At 41.5% G+C, this 20,826-nt stretch overlaps 3 protein-coding genes across 4 annotated transcripts; 1 reads left to right on the top strand and 2 right to left on the bottom strand.

The window, feature by feature from the left end:
- Nucleotides 1–68: 68 nt before the first annotated feature.
- Nucleotides 69–10,537, bottom strand: aifm5 (apoptosis inducing factor mitochondria associated 5). The gene is made up of 19 exons (XM_056397934.1): nt 10,519–10,537; nt 10,270–10,360; nt 9,534–9,643; nt 8,688–8,797; nt 8,562–8,606; nt 7,801–7,882; nt 7,275–7,387; nt 7,068–7,154; nt 6,830–6,921; nt 6,248–6,378; nt 5,812–5,927; nt 5,627–5,698; nt 5,405–5,468; nt 4,526–4,602; nt 4,271–4,388; nt 3,880–3,978; nt 3,280–3,355; nt 3,039–3,143; nt 69–2,019 (listed from the first exon to the last, which is right to left on the bottom strand). The coding sequence occupies exons 1-19, from the start codon at nt 10,535–10,537 to the stop codon at nt 1,986–1,988; spliced, it is 1,641 nt and encodes a 546-aa protein (XP_056253909.1). The 3' UTR covers nt 69–1,985.
- LOC130182785 (TLC domain-containing protein 2-like) lies at nt 10,526–14,643 on the top strand. The gene is made up of 5 exons (XM_056397933.1): nt 10,526–10,976; nt 12,176–12,457; nt 12,552–12,807; nt 13,029–13,181; nt 14,372–14,643. The coding sequence occupies exons 2-5, from the start codon at nt 12,279–12,281 to the stop codon at nt 14,579–14,581; spliced, it is 798 nt and encodes a 265-aa protein (XP_056253908.1). The 5' UTR covers nt 10,526–10,976; nt 12,176–12,278; the 3' UTR covers nt 14,582–14,643.
- Nucleotides 14,644–14,982: 339 nt separating this feature from the next.
- Nucleotides 14,983–20,638, bottom strand: LOC130182810 (F-box only protein 40-like). Of its 2 annotated transcripts, none has more exons than XM_056397962.1 (7): nt 20,513–20,638; nt 20,191–20,244; nt 18,623–19,810; nt 18,044–18,330; nt 17,579–17,710; nt 16,629–16,965; nt 14,983–16,215 (listed from the first exon to the last, which is right to left on the bottom strand). In XM_056397962.1, exons 2-7 carry the CDS (start codon nt 20,191–20,193, stop codon nt 15,997–15,999), a joined length of 2,166 nt encoding a protein of 721 aa, XP_056253937.1. In that variant the 5' UTR covers nt 20,194–20,244; nt 20,513–20,638; the 3' UTR covers nt 14,983–15,996. The 2 variants fall into 2 exon arrangements, with proteins under 2 accessions (XP_056253937.1, XP_056253938.1); XM_056397963.1 differs by lacking the exon at nt 20,513–20,638 and adding an exon at nt 20,390–20,453.
- Between the last annotated feature and the right edge of the window lie 188 nt (nt 20,639–20,826).

Genomic DNA, 20,826 nt, shown 5'->3' with positions numbered 1-20,826 from the left:
TTGAATTAAAACTGCGACTGTAACTATTTGTTACAATGCCGTCACACTATCTAATAAAATGTGTTTAAAAGCAAAAGCAAACTGTTGTATATTGGCTGACCTGGTGGAGCAGTGATCTAATGTGCAGGAATATGCTTTTCTCTCATTCTTGCTGTCATTTATTATTAAGTATAAAAGGCAAAGGAGAAGGAAATTAAAATCCAATATCCAGTCTGACCTCCTCATTGAACGGTAGCTAGCAGTGATATGTTAATAATATTTTCAGTGTCAAGTTTAAATTTCATTGCTGTGATGAAGTTGATGTTGTTTGCCTCCTGCAAGTGACATCAAGTAACATAGAAAAGTATTTTACAAAGACAGACACATTATGTGTTGTTCCCGTCCATGCCGAAAGCAAAGACACCACCACTGCTGAACAATAGGTGGCAGAAAAGTCATGTATTCCCTGATGAATCAGAGGCTCCAACACAATGAAGGCAAACCAGACGATACTGTTGTGACTGAGATGTTTGTTTTATGCATGAACAAAGTGAAACACAGGACAAAAAGTTTAAATGACAAGTACATCCCTATTATATCTCCCTTGGCATCAGGGTTCACTTCGCTTAACAAAGCTGATGAACAAGAGGACTGATGTTCAGGATTGTTCTTATGCTTACGAGAGCTGGAGTTCATCTTTCACTTACGATCCTCAGGAGAACAAAATCTATATTTTATTCCCTGAGGAATTCATAATATGCTCAGTTACTCACTGTAACAATGTGTTTGGGTGCAAAGTAAGGCTTAAAGCTGTTTCACTGTAGATAACTGAAAATAAGCCATTGCTTGACATTATAATGCTGTAAATGCAATCCTCAGAGATGTGAGGTTGCAGGATTATCAGGGCAGGGTTGCATTCTGCCAGTAAAATGAGCAGGAGGATGAAAATAAATTTAAAATTGGCAAGAGTGGAAAACAAGATGTGCAGTGAAATGTGCCTAAAATCCATCCTTAATGATCTGTGGTCTTATCAAACAATTAACCATTTTTGCATCAGTGTGTGAAAAAACCATTGATGCCAGGTATTTAATGTGCTCTTTTAGCCACCTTGAGTATTATATCCTGCACTGGCTTTGAAAAGTCTGCACTAGTTGAGCCGTGGACATAGTGAACATGAGGCATGCTGCTGACAGTGAAGCTAAAAGTAAATGTTGAGGTGTGAAGTAAAGACAGTGACAAACCAGCAGAGAGACAGAGGGGGAAAGAGAGAAAAACACAGCATTTCTTTTGTGCAGGTTTTGTCACACTGCCTTTGTGCGCTGTTTGCCGAAGGCTTATTGTTCCCCGTTGGTGTGTTTTGTTACCGTTGCCTGTTTCAGCATCTCTGCTTCAAAGAGATGAACACTCCCCCTCTGTTCTCCTAATCCCCCCTCCGACTCACTGACCGCACCACGTACATGGCTGCAGTGGGCATTAAGGTCACTTGTGTTTTTCCAGCAGCCCCATCTAAGTAAAAGGCCGCTAACAAACCGCCTTTATAATATTAACAGCAGAGAACATACTGAGGCATCTTAAATGTGATGTCTCTGGAGTGTTACTGAAATACCAAGAAATTAAAATAATCGAATGAAATAATACAAAATATATAAAAAAAAATAAATAAAAAAAAAAGAAGTCCCAAAAGCTGCATCCATCTGAGGTATCTGTTGTTTGCATGGTGGAGTCCCCCCCCCACCCCACCCCGCATGACGTACAATTTTAATCAAATACTTCCACTCAACCTGCATCAAAACACCCAACTCTAAATATAAACTTCACTGTGGCTGCTGCTTTTTGATGGCATCACTGAAGTCTCTCCTGAATCAATCATTTTCATCAAAGTCTCCAAACTGTTTGTCCTTGGTGAGAGTGGTGTTGATGAAGAGACAGATGAAGGACATTGCGGAGTCACGTCGACACTGTACAGACGATGTGTTGAGCGGGTGAGTGGAGAGGAAAAGTGTAGATCAGGACAACTGCAGCCAGCTCAGATCATCTGACCTGTCAGGAAAAAGAGAGGACTAATTTTAAATTTGAGTCACAGAGCTAATAAAATACATATCCAACAATGTTTGAATAACGCAGGTCATTTAAAATTAAATAATTGATTTTGTTGGCCACTTGGGGGCAGTGAAAACAAGCTGTGAACACAACATTGACCATTTTAACTTGCTAGCAATCTTATGCTTGCTTATTGCTCACCTCAGGAATGTACGTCCAATATTCACTCTCCTTTTAGTTCAGTTTTTGGTCTCTACCGACTCCTGAGGGAAATATCCGATGCTTTAACAGCTAAATGTTCCACTGTCTTCACCGGCTAATTGCTAACTTTGTGTATTTGCTGTTTGGTGCTGAGCAAGTAGCATACAGTGAGTTTTTTTTTTTTTTTTTTTTTTTACAGCTTCTTCATTGAAAACAGATGCTGGTGCGTCGGAAAACAAGGTTATAAGAGTCGCAAGAGTGAAGGAGAAAACAATGGGCTGAAATATGGGATAAAGCTCTGTAAAACTTAGGGCAGCTTAGGACTCCAGTCATGATTCTTTGTAGGTTCATTGTTCATTGCTCTCAGGTTGATTCTTCAAAGAATTGTCTTGTATTATTGTATTTCAAGACACCATATCAGCTCCCATACAACAAAATGACCCAGATCCTGGAGGAGGAATGTTGACTTTTGCTCTAACAAAGCAGAAAATGAGGCTTCCTAGTGGCCCCTGGGTTAAATCTGATGAAGATGTAATTGCAATGTCTGTGTCTGAGTATAATAAGAGGCCTTTGCTGCATCTCCCCATCTCTCTCCCTTCATTTCCTGTTAGCTCTTTCCTGTCTCCTTCTATAATAAAGGTTTATTTCATTTATCTCGATGTGCATGTAATACCCTGATCACTGTGAGGGGTGCATACTTTGTTCACTGTGAATGAAACTCTACATCTCTGTGAATATACATCATAACATCATCTGCCATTCAGATTACGTTCAACCAAAATTATCCAAAGAAAGAAAGAAAGAAAGATTTTACACACTGAGCCTCTTTCTTCGTGATGACTTTTCTTGCTGCGAACCTCTCAGCTACTGCAGACGCTGCTGGGTCGTAGTTCAGGCTCGCTGCTGCGATGACTTCATCATTCCTATGGTAATATAAATAAATAAATAAATAGAAAACATACATGTACATATTTGGACATTTATCTATTAAGAGAGTCACATTTTTCCAATTAAAGACACTTCTTGTTAACAACAACAGTTTGTTATTTCTTAGCTTACTTGATGTACAATGCCAGGAACTTCATGTCCTCAAACTTTCCTTTCATCACAATCTCAGTGTATCCCTCCCCGTAGCCTGCACAAAACCAAGATAAATCAAGACATTAATGGTGAAGGTGGGGAAATTAGAATTCGGCCATGGTGGGATTCAGTGGATATAGTTTGTGCGTACAGTGAGTTACTGAGCAGCAGGATGAACAGGTCAGAGCATGTTAAATGTGTTACTGCTGCTCTCTTTGATTAAAGGGTCCAAATTGTGAGTTAGGTACTGACTTAAATATCATAATAAATATACAACAAAAAATCTTTTGTCACTATATCTGCACATGTGAGGTCGTGGTTTGTGTCCGATAGTGCTGCTGCAACCTCAGTCATGTGACTATGAAAGCCTCTCAGTGTGGCTGCACTCAGCATTATGGGTTTTGTGTCAGATTGAACAATTGCAAAGATACGCACAAACATATGCATACACATGCACATGTGGGGGTTTGTGTGTGTGTGTGTGTGTGTGTGTGTGTGTGTGTATGTGTGTGTGTGTATGTGTGTGTGTGTGTGTGTGTGTGTGTGTGTGTGTGTGTGTGTGTGTGTGTGTGTATCCACCTGCATATCGGATGGTTTTACCCAGTAGGACGGTCCAATAGAAAGGAACTGATTTGAGTTCAGTCTGTTTATTCAGCATGTTCAGAGCTGCTATCCTCCCTAAAAACATTTAAAGTTTAACAGGAAATAAAAAACTAAACAAGATATTGTACAGAGACAGATATTAAACACATCATATATTAAAAAGAATAAGAGACAATCAGGGTATCTCTCAGTATCTACAGCTGTTTTAAAGTCTTTTTTTTTTTTTAACCACCTACCACGAAAGACATTGCTATTTTCTATCTGGACTGCTACACTAATATGTTTTCTCCTTTGCTTTATTGATTATAGTGCTTTTACAGACAGCAGTCAGGGCTGTGTGACCACATTTACATTGTTACCACATTACCATGTGCCTGTGCCATCTGCCAGTGTCCGATGTTGACCAGCCGGTTATTGGCCATCGCCAAGGGGAAGGTGGCCAGGTCACCACCACAGAAGACATCAGGGACGCTGGTTTGCATGTACTGCAGGAGGGAGATACAGGCAGGAAACTGAGGATTAATGGTACAGAATATAGTGAGTAATGTGGAGATTTATTAACCCTTAGTTTCTGTTCGGGCTCTCCAGGAATGCGATCAAGTGAAGATGGTTATTAGCTGACCTTGTCGGCTACTACAAAGTTTTTTGCATCCATCTGTATCTTACTGCCCCGCAGGAACTCTGAGTTAGGGATGATGCCTGGTGGAGGAAGGAGGACAAACATGGCTGAGTAGGTTATTGAGCTAAAACATCAAAGTTTTCAGGGATTTTTGCATGTCATTAATAAATAGAACACAATTACAAAAAAAAACGTTTTAAGCAAAAGTTTGACATTTTGAGAAAAACACTTATTCTCTTTCTGTTGGAGAGTTACAAAACAAGAAATGGCTGCTGCATTCGCTTTTCATCCCTGATCCCCCACAGTGTCATTGTCATTATCATTTTTATTTAATCAGTATTTTTGTTGGATGTTTCTTTAAATTTTTCAGGTTCAGTCATTCAATACATTGGCTGTGAGATGTGACTGATGTGACTGTAGGTTTGTATATTTTCAGTAGTTTTTGTGGGTCAGAGGGATTGATCAGCAGCTCAGTAGGGAAAGAGGAAACAGGTGTGTGTCACTAGACCTTAGCAGCAATGAGGGACAGAGCAGGTGGCAGCTTTCTGTGAAGCTGCAGATTTTTAAATCTTTGATGTTATTGCTTCAGTTTTTTTTGTTGTTGAATTTTTACAGCTACAGCCAGCAGCCAGTTAGCTTAGCATAAAGACTGAAGGGAAAAGGTTTTGAAGCTGTTTTTTTTTTTTTTTGATCAGTTCATACTTCACAGTATCAATGTTGTATTTGATGATTACACTGTTTTATCTTACACACAGGTCGCTGTAACTTCTCTTAGACCGACACCTACCAAACCCAAATTGCAACATGGATGTTGACGATGCTCGCACCACTTCACAGTCATGTATCATGTATCGATGTGAAATGTGTCTACACTGCACTTACCGATACCGACAATCAAAACATCAGCTGGGATAACTTTTCCACTTTTAAGCACGACCTCCTTCACCTTGAGGAAGACAACGACAGTGAGACAGAAGACAGGAAGTGGTAAGAGTGTTTATATTTTTTCCACTGCAAAACAAAATGTCACTGTGTTTACTGATGTTCACGTCTGAATTTTGAGTGACAAAACAAATTGGCACATCGTGTGTTTTCCCGCTTTACCTTGCCATCCACACCTTTGACCTCTGTCACATTATCATTCATGTAGAATCGCACATTTTTCTCCGACAGTATCTGCAGGAACAACAGAGTTTAAACTGCAGTTAGCTGAACTTGTAGAGAAGAAATGTGAGGATACAAATCAGGACTCCCTCCCTCTCTCTCTCTCTCTTTCTTTTTTTTTTTACCGTCATGGTGAGTCTGCCAATTTCAGGACCCAGTGTGTTCTGGTACGGCAGCTCACTGCTGCCAATCACTGTGATGCTGGAGGCTTTGTCTATCAAATAAGATGCAACTTCCATTCCTGAAAAAAACACATCATTAAATAATTCTTTTAGTTTGATTATTAAAATGGAGAATAAAAGGAAATAAAAAGAGTAAGAGTAAGAGTAAAATTTAATTTATTTCTCTAACAGTATTATTTATTGATGTAATCAGTTTTATTTTATTATTTTTGGCTCATCTGATAATCCTCTCTGAGTTTCGGGCCTTTAGAAAACTGATGAACTGATGAAAACTTTTTATACTTTATCCGCATTTGACCATCAAATAAGCCGTTACATTCTGATGCTGTCTGCTTCATTTCCGACACATTTCCATTCTGCAAACTGCCAAACACAGTACCGACAAACGAGGTTCCCACGAGGACGACCTTGCAGCCCAGACAGGCCGCATGGATTTGCCGCGCGTCCTCTGGTGTCTCCAACATCCTCACATTGTCCAGCTTCATGCCGGGCACATCCAGACCCTTTGCTCTAAAAGACAGGCCATGACTCTCAACGATGACCACTTTCCATACACAAAGCGCAGTTCTCATATCTGCTGTTGGTCATAGTTGACTGATTAAAATACTTTGGCCAAAACTGCCACAATCAAAACAAATGCAATCCCTGATTGTGTTTGAGTCGCCCCAAATTCAAAGTGTTTGCATCCATAAGGTGGCAAACTATTTTTTTGAAATTTTTTAATTTACTTGTTCTGTTCACAATTTCATTAACTAGTATTTTATACTTTTACCTGATAAATTTGATGGTGATTTGATTTTAATTGTCCTAAATTCTACTTCATTATTGGTGTGCACATTTGCCCATTTGAGGGATGAGGGGTGGCGGCATAGGACCCCCAAAAAGGCTTGGACTGGCCCTGGTTTCAAAGGAAATCGCCTGCACAGGCTTGCACAGTGTTCGTGTGTGTATCTGTCTGTACCTGCAGCCTGTGGAGATGAGGAGCTGGTCGTAGCTCTGGATTGAACCATCATCGAATGTGACTGTTTTCTTGTCTGTGTCCACTGACAGCGCCTGTCAACACAGCGAGAGTCCACAAAAACTGAAACACTGTGAACCTATCCACACGCAAATTCAGTTCAAAATATGACAAGGATCAAGTCTAGGTTACATCATCACAAGTAAGACTGAAGATGTGAGTGGACAGGAGACAAACCCACCTCTTTCCTGAGCCACACCTCAATGTCCGACTGATGGAAAAACTCCATCCTCCTCAGCACAATACTGTCACTCTCCACATTCATCACCTGTAACATGAGCGCAGGGTGTGTGTGTGTGTGTGTTGGTTTAAGTGATGGTTACAGAATACACACATACTCGGCACTAAATTGTTTGGCGTCAATGTAATGTTGTGTACTCTGCAGCACCTTGCTGAGTCGGGTTTTGTCGTAAGGTAAAAGCTCGTCTCTGGAGGCCATGATGATTCTGCCGCTGAAGTTTTCCTGCCGGAGCGTCTCGGCGCAGATCAACGACGCAGCCCCTGCGCTTACACAGAGTAAACACACCATCACACACACACACACACACACACACACACACACTGACATGCAGCCTATAGAAGTCTATATATTACTTAGTCATCTATGTTTACTACCCACTTTCACTATGAAATTATAACCATAACTGTATAATTAGTACATGTTGCCTTTTACTACATACTTGTACATATATTCCTTTGTTTTGTTGCCTATTATTCAAAAGTGAGCCTGAAAACATTTCACCTGTGACGTTTTGTAAACTTGTATATCAGATTTATAGCTGTAAACTGTATAACTGTAAATTAATTATCCGTCAGTCAACTAATCGATTAATCAACCAACTGTTTCAACTTTTCACACACATACATACAACACATCTACATTTACAAAGACATACAGAGTGGTCCACACTCACCTCCTCCCAGCAGCAGAATAGTGTGAGTGACTCCTGGTACTGCAACTCCCATACCCTTTATTCTCTTTTCCTGCCTGAGAGTCTGAATCACACGTAAAACACGCCATCAAACAAACTCGTCAACAGGAAGAATTAGAAGTCTAATGTTGTTAGTCACCTACAACAGGTCAGATAAAGCAAAGTCGACTCTATATTATTGGTTTTAAACACAGCTGTGGTGCACACAGAAGTTTTCACTTGTTTTGGCTGATGAGATTTCTGAGGACTATGTGTGCACAGACGGTGCTTGATTGACGGATAGTAGATAGTAGATAGGTAGTCGACCGACCACAGGGGCCGGTTGTAAAGCTGATAATCAACGTTGTTACTTTTGTCCATCGTCTGTCCAAAACCTTAACAGCGTACGTATTATCGTAACCATGATGTCAAAGGTCATCATGGCTACAGGAGGCTGGTGCGCTCCTGTTGGGTTGCGCTAACCTTGTCAACCATCATTTCATCAGTAGTGTTGTGCGTTGTATTGTTATTGTCAGTTATTGTCTGTGGTGAGTGGTGTTGATTTGTGTTGTCATTGTGTACATTAATACATGGACCCCAGGAAGAATAGCTGCTGCCATACAATAGCTAATGGCTGTCCAAACAATCAAACCGTGTGGCCTTATTTCCACACTGAACAGAGTAAATGTACAATGATCTGAGGAGACCGGAAGCACCATGAGAAGAAGTAACATCCACTGAAAACCAAACGTTAACCCACTTACCTTCTTGTTTACAGACACGTAGACTTTGCTGTTTTGAATTTTGACCTTCAAAAGACATAAAGACAAATTAAAATGAAAGAAAATTTCCCCATAAGCTACATGGCTGTGTGTCTGTCCGGTTTGTACCTTGTGGCAGGGTAAACAGTCGATGCCGGGGTACTCCTCCAGATCTCCTGTGAGGACATTGAAACAGGAACCATGCCACGGGCAGCGCACTCTGTTGCCTGAAATAAACCCTGAACACACACACACACACACACACACACACACACACACACACACACATCATTTACATACTCAGTGCCATGGATGGATACTGCACGGGCCTGCCAGGTACAGGCCCAGGGGCAAAAAGGGGTTACAGGGCCCCTGGGCTGGAGCTTGTTTGAAGCGTCTGCTAACATTTCTTGTTGGAAAGTCAATCAAATGACTGCAAGGAAACACAAAAGAACAACAAAGAGACACAAAACACACACACAAAGACATGCAAAATGAAAACAAAGAGACACAAAAACGACCATATAGACGGACAAAATGACCACAGAGACGCAAACGTGACAATAAAACCTCACAAAAAAACCTCAGAGAGATGCAAAATAGACCACAAACAACATCTTTGCATCATTGTATGTCACACACACATGCATCTGTTTCATTCTGGGTGTCTTGCTCCTATATAAGGGGGGCGCAGGGGGGGCCTTTGACATATTTGCGCCCAGGGGCCCATTATCTCATAATCCGTCCATGTTCAGTGTTACTGTTAAGAAACACAGCAATAATTTAAGATAAACTGTTAGACCGCAGAACATGTTGAAAAATGCTATATTTCTATGGAAGTCAAACTATTCTCATGTTTCATTAAATGTTTTATCAGCCTAAATGAACAGATGAAAATATCCCATCCTCCAAACTGAGTCTCATAAAGTCACTCTGTTCGCACAAATGTTGACTTCACACCTCCTGTGTTTTTACCTTTGCTGAGTGGTGCGCCGTAGTGTGTACACTGGTTACCAAGGGCACTGTATATGCCGTCGGTGCGTGTCAACAACACACTGTGATGTCCCACTTCAACCTCCATCATCCTAAGATAACACATACACACACACACACACACACACACACACACACACACACACACACACACATTGATAATGCAATAACTTTTACACCAGAATGAGATTATACTATAGACGCTATAATGCAGTTGGTAGTAGCTACTGTTATACAGTATTTGTCAGGTTTTATCTTCTCTATGTAGAAATATGTGTGTGTTATTTTGTGTTACATCATGTATTACTCATATATCCTAAATAGGGGGACTGAAAGTAAAGTGTTGCCTGTTATTCAAAAGGTGAGCTTGAAAATAGAGATTTTGTACCTGCGATCTTTGTTTAGTAAACATGTACGTTTGGTTAAACTCTGTGTTGAAAGTTTGTATATTCAGACCTGTGTTTAGCCATGCTAGCATGACGTCTCTGGGGATGGAAACATCAGTCTGTCAGTCAGTCCCACTTTGAACTATCCCAATAACTATTTTGTTACTTGTTTTTGTTTGTTAGTTTGTCAAAGAAAGACAGGTGTGGCTACATATGTGTGTGGCTATCATCTTTTATTGATTAATGGTTTATGACTTTATCACTTTTGACTTTATCACTTTATCACTGTTTTAGGTTGCCAGGTTGTGAACATCCCCCCCTCCCCTCCTTACTGTCCATCCTGCAGGTCTGACTCCAGACACACCACGGCTGTCAGCTCCTCTGATGTGTCCTCTGGATCAGAGTCTGAAAACTCCTGCTGGGCTGAACACACAAACACACATTTCAAATGAATTTAAAGATATTAAACAAACTACATCAGTGAAATCGAAGTCCTCCATATGCATTATTACTTTAATTTCAATTCAATTTCAATATCTGCCCTCTGTCATTCAAACAATGGGAATTCAAAGTTTACTCACATGGTTTTGCACCAGACATGCCTCTGGTTTAGTAGTAACACCACACAGATCCACACAACGCCTCCGGAAACATGAAAAGTTAGTCAGAAGAAGTTTTCCCTCAAACAGCCGTCCGTGCTCACAGATAGTTTCCTGCTCCTCAGCTGAATGACGGGATAGGAGACCGTTTCCACGGCAACGTGTCCATCCCCAACCCTCATCCCTTGTTCCTGACAGGCTGTGAAAACTGGACAATTTGGCTTTGATAAGACAAGCAAAATCAACCAAAAAGTGTTTTTTTGGACTCCAGTGAATGAAGAGTTTCAGTGATGCCCCTGGTCATGTTCAGCCCCGTTATTGTCCCACAGAAAAGCGACCACGGTCTTTTGTGTTTCACAACGGCAGCACAGAGAAAAGGCTGACGAGGCAGCAGCAGCCGCCGACACTGAAAGGACGCAACTCAACTTACACAACCGGAGGTGAGGGACGTACCATCACACACGCATCGTTTCAGGAGGTTCAAGATTCAGCACCGAAAAGCTCAAAGATTTAAAGAAAATTCTAGAAAATCACTGAATGACAAAAACTGAAGAATATTACTGAGCAGTGGTGGAAAGAAACCAAGTACATTCCCTGAGGTATATAGTGTTATAGTGTTGGGGTACTTTCAGTTTACTTAAGTATTTCTATCTCTGCTACTTTACTCTTCTACTCATGTTATAAAACACAATATAAAACTCTAGCAGAGACTATTGGTTTCTACATAGTTTCCTTTCATAAACTGTTCGAGACCCAGAGGTAGAATTACCCAATATTTCACCATTTGCTTCTATTTTCTCCTAATTTTCTTATTTTGTGTTTTGATATTGCTTGTGCATGGTCCTCAGAGGATGAACCACAGTGACTTTGTTGATCACCTGACTTTTTGCACTGGTGCGGCCGTGAGGATCACATTCATGGTTTTGAGTGAAATGTCTCAACAACTACTTGATGGATAGCTGTGGTATTTGGCGCAGACATTCATGATCCCCGCAGGATGATCTGTAATCACTGAGGTGACTCTTAAAGTTTTAATCTAGTTCCATCCTCCTCATCTAATAGTGATCACATCAGCTTCAGCTGTAAACATTATACCTGTTTAGTGTCAGCATGTCCGAGCTCAAAGCAACATCTGCATATGCACAGGACAGGAAAGCTGCAAACATGGTTAAAGACTTGTAGTCCTATTTATTTTGATCTTTTTCCCTTTTAATTTCCTTTTTTTTTTTTTTTAAATGTTTAGGTTTTGTCACTGTAACTGCTGTCTCTCTGTAGCTGATCTATTTCCCCCTGACTATGAATACATAGTTACCTTGGGTTGTATTGAATGGACGACTGTTGCTTGTCGTTTTGAGATATGTAACTGTGATGCTTATTAAGTGGCAAAGCAACAATAAATGAATAAAAAATGCTATGGGAGCAAGAAAACAGTGTGTGGATTGGACTATTTTTTGCCAGGGAGGGAATCATACTATGATGTCGAGCCATCGTACGACCAAGACCCTTCACCTGTTATCACTGATCAGTTTATCACTCCACGTGAGGGGGAATGTGTGTAAGAGGGCAGGGATTACTTACAAATATACTGCGTGTTAAAGACACTTAAGCAATATGTTTTCCTTTCTCTCCCTCCTCAAAGTGAATTTCAGTTGACACCCACCCACCTGAGATGTGCACGGAAACAGAAGCGTGCTGCATTTGAAGTGAACTCAGGGCGCTGGGCTCTGTGGTGAAGTCTAGTTATGGATTTGAGGTCAACACTTCTGGTCATTGGAGGATCAGCGTGCTCCTTCAAACTGCTGAACACGATTGTCAGACTTCTGCCAACACCTGTGCAAGCAAGCAAGAAAGCCTGGAGGTGGAGGAATATCAGCACTTCTTTAGCTCACAGCTCGCTGACAGGAGCATGGGCTGTGTTGTGGTGCGTAAAGACACAGCAGTCTGGGTTAGTACTGTTATTTATTCACATTTCAGAAGTTCTTCACTGTTCCTGTGGTTTGTCTCTTGCTTTGCAGTTTCTACCTTCAACCTCAGACGGTGGAGGACCTGATCTCCTCTCACTCTGTGTTCTCCCACAGTCTTGTAGCTGTGTCTACAGGTGAGACTCTGACACTAACACACACAAAAGATCAGCAGACAGATTACTTTATCCTGCCATTAGGCCCCAGATCAACTCTCAATCTCACCACATTGACAATGGAAACAGAAAAGGGAACTCAGCCCTCTCCACCAGCATTTGCATTCATTTCTTTAAAGTCTGGATCTATGAGGGTTTTACAATTATGACTTTGATCATGTAACAAACCAAATACTGATCATGAAAGATTATACACTGACAGTAAAAATGTAATCCACCAAAACGTGCATTCTGCAAGATTTAACAAAGGGTTTGAACAAGCTTTAACTAAACCAGTGAAAGAGAATTTCAATTCTGAGAATCACTGAGGGAAATGAGTTGAGAGTCATGAGTTCACTGTTGTGATATTTTACATTTCATGATGTTTTGTGCAGCATGTACATGTGTATATTTGATGCATGCTTTCATACAACTCTCTCCCCTAGGTTATTTTATCAACGACCTCTTGGACTTGGCCGTGAATCAGTCATTCAAACAGTCCTGGGAGCTGCTCTTCCACCACTCTGTGGTAATAAACTTTACATCCTGTGTGTGTGTGTGTGTGTGTGTGTGTGTGTGTGTGTGTGTGTGTGTGTGTGTGTGTGTGTGTGTGTGTGTGTGTACACATGTGTACAGTGGAGGAGAAATCTCAACACACTGCACCTTTAGAAAACATGCATATAGATAAAAACACATGCACTTTTACAATACAACTTATATATATATTTTTATATATATATATATATATATTTATATATATATATATATTATATATATATATATATATATATATATTTATTATATTTGTCATAACACTGTGAGGTGTTCTTCTTAATTGGCCCAACCCTTACACACCTGTGTGTTGTGATAATGACGAGGTCAGTGAATGAAACTGCACAGTCATCCTTCAGCCTTGATGTGTGTGACAGTTTAATCTCTGTATGTGACAGAGGTCATGACCTGGTTCACCTCCAGCAGGCCAACACATCGCTGCCTCGGTGTGTGTGTGTGTGTGTGTGTGTGTGTGTGTGTGTGTGTGTGTGTGTGTGTGTGTGTGTGTGTATGCGACTTTAGTGTCACTACGTCATAAAATATAAGACTTGTTTTGAGGCAGCTGATTGGCTGCCTTTCGTATATGTTTGCTTATAGCTGAGCTGAGGAGCCTCTGTGCAGTTGCTGATTTAACAGGAGAGGTCATAAAACCTTTATCTTCACGTAGATCCTCTATAAGTGAGACCTTGAACACCTCTGTTTGATCACAGTTCAACTTCTGCAGTGTTGGAGTTTCACTATGTTTCAGTACAACTTTCTAATGATGCATTAGACTTCATGTTGCCAGGTTGTGAATAATAAGTTAGTAGTGTACCCTCCTCCAGTGTGTCTCCATCATCCTCCAACATGTTTGTTTGATCACTTTTGATCACATGTGGATCAAAATTTACTTCTAACTGCTGATCAGTGTTGACAACTGCAGATATCAACATTAACATGAATGAATCAGTTAGTTCATACTCTAAACCTTTAGTGGTACCACAACACACATAGTGTACAAGATATGAATTAATTATTGATGTAAGACCCTCCTCTGCAGAGCTATGGGTAAGAAGAGGTGACCTTTGAAGTTGTGCATGTGTGACTTTGTTAAAGTGAGAATTTGGATGAAGTTTTGCTGCTCGTGTGTTTTAACCTTTGATTCGTCTCTTCAAACTCTTTCCTCAGGTGATCTCCTGCTTCAGTGTTGCTGTAACGACCCGTCTCTATCTGGGCTTCGCTGTGGTGTCGCTGCTCGTTGAGATCAACTCTGTTTTCCTTCATATCAGACAGCTCCTCCTCCTGTCAGGACAGAGGAACAGGCCCGGGACTGAAGTTACAGCCCCTCGCCCCTCTGTGGCCTATGTAACGACCAGCTGGCTCAACATGGGAACGTAGGTGGTGCAGTGATTCTCTGCTGGAGCTTTCACACAGTTCACGTGATGAAATCCGCCGTCAAACTGCTTTTTGGACTAGATTGTTTTCATATGTGAGCATGTGAAAGTTCCCAGAATACAATTTCAGCTAGTGTATTTTCACGAGAAAATTAATTAATGCTGCTGAACACACATCTGTTCACACATTTTATGTTACTTAAATTAATGATCTGTCATACACTGAAAGATTATGATGGAGGTCAATATTCAAATTACTGACTATTCATCTCATTTCAACCTGCTTTAATATGCTGCTGGCTCATCCACAGGATGTTCATTATAATGATATTCAATAGTGTTTTTAAAGAAATACATCTCAAGGCTTCATTCCTGGATGATTTGGTGACACATATGGTTACCATGGTAACAGGAAAGTACAGTTTAATAATTCAACAAACACTCTCTGAGCAGCTACTTCGTCAGAAATACAACAGAGGAGCAGCTGGTGGTTCTGATCACAGCGCAACCAAACAAGCTCATGTTCGTCAATAAGCAGTCAAGTTTGTGACCGTTTGACAGTTAGACGTGTCTGTCTTCTACAATCCAAGCTGAATTATCAACAGGGCAAAGTGGGCAACATCCGCCCCAGACCCCCAGAGACCCCTAATGCCCCAGGTCTACTCTACATCATGTGGGTCTATGTAGTTTTATTAATCACAAATAGGTCAGAAATTTGCACCACTGAAGTAGAACATCACCTATGACAGGTTGTCCATCCTCCACCTTGTGGCCCGGTCTTGTGGAGGGAATCTGTGTCAAAGTCTAGTTTGACTGCTTTAGTTTATCTTGAGCTTGTTTGTTGTAAAAGTGTGTTTTATCAAAATGCTTTGAGTGTTTTGTTTGCTCAGGTTTTCACACTGATTATCTGTCTTGCCGTCAGGTTCCTGGTGTTTCGTGTCTGTACGCTGGGTTGGATGGCCCGCTGGCTGGCAGGTCATAGTGAACATATACCTCGCTACATCCTGATGATGGGGACGGCGGGCCTGAGTCTCATCTCTACCATGAACACTGTGCTGTTTTACAGACTGCTCAGAGCAGACTTTCTCACTAATACACACAATACCAGTAAGAGCCACTAGAGGGAGGCAGCACTGCATTTCTCCAGGTCAAAAATAACTGATTCTGTTTTCTACTTCATTATGTGGCTAAGATTAAAGACTGAGTCAATTCCTGTTTTAGTGTTACATCAGTGTATACTAATCCCCATAACTCACACTTTTATTATTTTTAATGGCATTTTTCTCCCTTATTTTCATATGGAAGTGGACAGCAGCAACAAGGAATAAATGGGGAGAGAAACAGAGGTGCTATCCCTGGTAGCACCCAAACCTGGCAGGTCACCTGTTTTGTAATAACAGATTAGAGCAGCAAATCACTCTACATCATGATCCTCTTCTCCTGGAACAAACTAACTAGAGTGGGACCTTTGCAGCTTGTGTTGGTTTGGACTTCTTCTCTGATACGTGGCAGGTGAATCTTCTCTGTTCTGGACTCCCTCTCATAGAAGGGACAAACCTTTAGATGCTCCGATATGGACGGCACGTCTTGGAAGCACCAAGTGTCCACGGGAGAGAACAAGGTGCTAAACTGCCAAACCTGAAGTCACAGAAAGACACAGACCAGAGGGAGATTAAGAGGGATTAATTTAACTTAATTTAATTTAGATAATTAAGTTAATTTAATTTTATTTAATCAATTTAACTAATATAATTAATTCAACTTAATTTAATTTAAATGAGTAACTTTTGCTTGACTTAGTTCATTTAATTTGATTTAGTTGAGTGAGTATAATTTAATTAATTTAACGTAATATTAAATGTAATAAACTGAGCAAATTTTTTGTTGAGTTTATTTGAGTAAATTTAATTTAATTTAATCAAAATTATTTAAATTTAGTGAATTTAATTTGTTAAATTTAATTAATAATCTAAGTATAATTTATTTAACTCAATTTAATTCAAATGAGTTAGTGTAATTTTATTGTTGTGACACACTGGCTCTTGGCTTACCCTCTGTTTCACCCTCCACTTGGCTCCTCCATGTGAGTAGGTCTTCCTCTCCCAGCAGAGGGTGACCATCCCTCTCTCCTGCAGCAGAGAGGAGCACACCTGCCTCATGAGCCGGGACACCAGAGCCAGCTGGGACAGGGACAGACTGTCCAGGAAAGTGGCCATGTGGCACAGCACCTCATATGGCAGCGAGCTCAGAGAGTCCTCCCCTCCTCCCGCCCGACCTCCCTTCCTTCTCTGAGTTGTGGAGGAGTCCACTGAGCTCCTGGACGGCTGGGAGGCATCACCCAGAGAGGCAGGGGTGGTGGGATGCAGGCTGAAGCAGCCCAGATCCTCACTGAAAGCAAAGTTAAAATTGTAGTTTTTAAAGGTGCAGTGGATTTTTCCGCACTTCATGGGACTCACAATTGGACAAATGGACAATCTTTAAGAAAGGATAAAAAATCGATATGATACTGAGATTCCAGTGTGTTTAACTCAACCCCCAGAGTTCCCCTCTAATTTGATAAAGGTTGAAGATTATCAAACACTAAGCAGAAACTTAAAGCTGCCACAATGAAACATTTTCATAATAACAATGGATGAAATGACCGTGTGTAATGTGAAAGCTTGTAGTTACAAACCCAAACTACCCTCAGGTCTCAGGTCAACCCTTTTAACATCTTTCAGCTCACTGTCTTTGCTGTTATGGTCTGCAACTTTAATGTTTTTACTCATTTACTGCATTGGCTTTAATGACATAAAATATGTAGGTATTACCAAAAGATATTATTTCTGCCTTCAAATTATACATAAAATGAAACTGCTCTTTTTTTTTGCAGAACTTGTTCACACACACACACACACACACACACACCTTTTTCCTACTTGTGATATTTTACTTTGAACACAAAATAGATCTATAATCACAATACAGTAATGATAAAGACAAACTATAAGTTGTATCTCACTTGTAGGTGACGTTGGCTTCATGCGTGGAGGGCTGAAACTTCCTCTGGCTGTAGGTGCAGCCCAGGTACGCCAGGGGGCATCTCTGCTCGAACCATCCATTCACACCCATCTGTATGTCGCTGTGAATGTTTCTGCATATAATAGCATATTTTAATTCATTAGAAAATGACATAACAAAAAAAAACTATACAATCATTTAATATAAAACCAGCATTTTCATCCCTTTACTTTCACTTTCTCTGAAGGTCTCATGTCCATGTTATTTTCATGACTGACCTGATGAGTTTAAACACAAAACTTGACTGATATTTGACAACTCCTCAGGTTCTATATCTCACTTGAATCTATGAAGAAACTAAATATTTTGGGGCTATAATTGATTTGTTTTCCTCCAGTGCAGGCAGGAAGTTAAAAAAAAAAATTCCTAAGGATATTCAGATAAACAGAACAAAAACAAACCCCACTTATAATGTTTGCCATATTCTCTGCGCTGGAAGGTGTGTCCACAGAGGAAGGTGAAGGTGGAGCTAGCCTTGTGGTGTCGGCTGGTGACGCTCTCCACCTGCAGCTGAAGGTGCAGCTCCAGAGGTTTTCCAGCAGTCAGATCAGCCAATGACGTGTTTCTCCGGAAAGGAGCAGACAGGAAGTTGTAGGTCTGCGTGCCTTCATCTTGTAACAGACCGTCTGTGCACTGACTCTCTGCGATGAGGTGACCCCTTTGCTCCTTCTCCAGGGAGCACAGCAGAGAGGCCTGAGGAGCAAATCAAACGTAAATATTCAGTATATTCATCGGTCAAATGAACCTGTAACTTTACTGTTTTGGTTTATTCTCACCTTTCTCATAAGCTGTGCCCCAATTCAGGAGCCACATCTTTCAGAGGTTACGTTTGAAGACCGACTGCACCACTATATAAGGTGATAATAACGTGTTTGTTCTGCTGCCACCAAGTGACCAAAGATTTAAAGAATCATGTTTTTAGCAAAAGAAGCGCGATGGGATGAAAAGATTATAAGGAGGATTTATCTCTCTCTCTCTCTCTCACCTGAATTTCCTCCCACACTGGCATCTCTACTAGCGCCACCCCCAGGTCGCTGGTATCCACAGCTTGACTCTCTCTCCTGTAGAAACCAGGGTTGCGGATGCGGCCCTGCCTGGCAGAGAAGCTGGATGGGATTTTAAAGGTACGCACAGTGATAATCTTCATTGGTTCCACAGATCCATACACAAATTTCTTCGTCCTCGGTTTGCCGGTGCCACAGGAGGAGGAGGAGAGAGCCATACGTGCGCTGCTCGCCTGTTTGCAATTGTTTGATGCTGCTGCACCGACGCAGGTGTCCGCTGGGTCTTCCTCTGTCAGAGTGCCAAGGCCTTTACCTGTCCCATTAGCCAAGTCCTGGCCTCTGCCTGCCACAGCTTCCCCTCCAGCTTCCCTGCAGCCTCCCATCTCCATACTGAACATGCGCTCCCAGGCGTTGTAGTTGTCTAACAGATCAGTATTCACTAGTGATGCCGTGGCAATAGCCTCTCTCTCCTCTTGAGTCATCTCCTGCTCATATTCAATCTCAATCTCAACCTCATCTTCATCCTCATCTTCTTTTTCATCAAGCATATGGAAGTTAAACTTGTTAAAAGACTGCCAAGTCTGAGCACCGGCTTCCTTTGCTGCCGCCTCTTTCTCCAAGGAAGCCTTTTTCTTCTTCTTCTCCTCCCTCCTCCTCTCCTCTTCCTTCCTCTCTTCTTCTTTCTCCTCCTCCTCCACACTCTGGATGAGCTCAGGGAACAGTTTTTTCATCTTAATGGAGTGAAACAGGCGGTCCTGGTCTTTCAGGGCCATAGCAAGGTCCAGACATCCTCCCTTCTCTCTTTCTGTGAGCAGGTTTTCATGCAGCTCGGTGTTTGGATAAGAATGGGCATCGTTGGCCGGCCAGCGGTTCCACTCCATGGAGCAACACACCACGCTGGCCGGACACACCTGGAGGTGGGCTGCCTGCGAGGAGCGGGGGAGGTGGACCGGGCAGCCGTACCCAGCGTTGAGGCAAGGCACCCTCACGTTAGGGCAGAGCAGCAGGTGATCCTCCTCTTTACACAGGTGGAAGAGAGCTCCACAGTGCAGGCGGCAGGGGACGACTGCACAGCACACAGAGACCTCCACCCGAGCCCTGCAGCGCCGACTGTAGCAGGAATCACAGTGGACATGCTGCCGCACCTTGGAGGCTCGAGAACGATGACTCTGATTGGATTTACAAAGACGAAATGGAAAATGAAGGAACAGATTTTTTTTACTGTATAGTAACATAACAAATATTACTTTTCACATTTCGCAGGGTCAGTCATATTTAATAGCAGCACTCTTGACCCCATTGACCCACAGGTCACTTATTACTGTGCTGTGCAGCCAGACATTGTTCAAGGTTGAATTTGTGGAGTTAGTGTATAAAATGGTGCAAAACACATCTAAGATATCAACAATTCAGCCATAAAAAACATAGAGTTCTGGGTTTGAATACTTCACTTCAACATGGAATGAGATGATTAACCTTAAAAGCTACTTAAGGGGAAATAAAAAGGGCAAACTAGTTGAGGTTACACTTAATAAAAATAAAACCATACCATCCTTCAGATCCTCTTGCACCAGTTTTGTTCTTTAATCTGTAGCCGTCTGTCCTGCAAAGACAGACAGGGAACAATGAATCTCGAAGTCTCATAATACAATCAGCTTGAAAACAAAGTGCATGTAACTGCACAGTGGCAGGATTCCAGGAAAGTTCTGCAGCATTAGAGTCAATGGGAACAACAGGCTCTGGCCTACCGCTGTAAGAGCTGGGAAGGAGAAAAGCATGTTCCGTCTACCGACTCCGTCTTGTGCTTTAAAGACCAAGTGTCTGTCCTTGCTATGTGTGTGTGTGTGTTATAAATAGAGCTGAGTACTGACCCAGAATTTTACACAGGTGGTCAGAAACACGGTTTGGGTTACCAGTCCACTCGGTCATCAGCAGATCTCTCTCACCTTCTTCCCTCTGATGCATGTTGTGGTGCTGCTGACAATTGATTTCAACCTGTGCAGAGAGCAAAATGAGGCTGAGTCAGACTTAATATCCAAACACTGTCCTCTAGTGGAGATTTTAGATTAATCAATTAATCAATGTGCATTTTATTGCATTCACAGGAGCTAAATAATTTATACTGTACTGGAAACAGGAGTACAGATTCATTAATTCATCCCCAGAATGAAGAGCTAAAAAGCAT

This window comes from Seriola aureovittata, chromosome 15 (genome assembly GCF_021018895.1).
Source record: "Seriola aureovittata isolate HTS-2021-v1 ecotype China chromosome 15, ASM2101889v1, whole genome shotgun sequence".
Taxonomy (NCBI): Eukaryota; Metazoa; Chordata; class Actinopteri; order Carangiformes; family Carangidae; genus Seriola; species Seriola aureovittata.
This window is presented reverse-complemented; position numbering and strand designations above follow the sequence as displayed.

Excerpts from the sequence above, each read along its gene's own strand:
- aifm5 (XM_056397934.1), bottom strand. Across the intron at positions 9,644-10,269 it reads TCAGACCTGCAGGATGGACA|GATGATGGAGGTTGAAGTGG; the intron begins GTAAGGAGGGGA and ends GTGTTATCTTAG. Across the intron at positions 8,607-8,687 it reads ACTGTTTACCCTGCCACAAG|GTCAAAATTCAAAACAGCAA; the intron begins GTACAAACCGGA and ends TGTCTTTTGAAG.
- LOC130182785 (XM_056397933.1), top strand. The coding sequence starts at position 12,279 with ATGGATTTGAGGTCAACACTTCTGGTCATTGGAGGATCAGCGTGCTCC. Across the intron at positions 12,458-12,551 it reads GGAGCATGGGCTGTGTTGTG|TTTCTACCTTCAACCTCAGA; the intron begins GTGCGTAAAGAC and ends CTTGCTTTGCAG. Across the intron at positions 12,808-13,028 it reads TAAAGTCTGGATCTATGAGG|TTCATGATGTTTTGTGCAGC; the intron begins GTTTTACAATTA and ends GATATTTTACAT.
- LOC130182810 (XM_056397962.1), bottom strand. Across the intron at positions 18,331-18,622 it reads CAGTGTGGGAGGAAATTCAG|GCCTCTCTGCTGTGCTCCCT; the intron begins GTGAGAGAGAGA and ends TTTGCTCCTCAG. Across the intron at positions 16,966-17,578 it reads GAAGCCAACGTCACCTACAA|TGAGGATCTGGGCTGCTTCA; the intron begins GTGAGATACAAC and ends CTTTGCTTTCAG.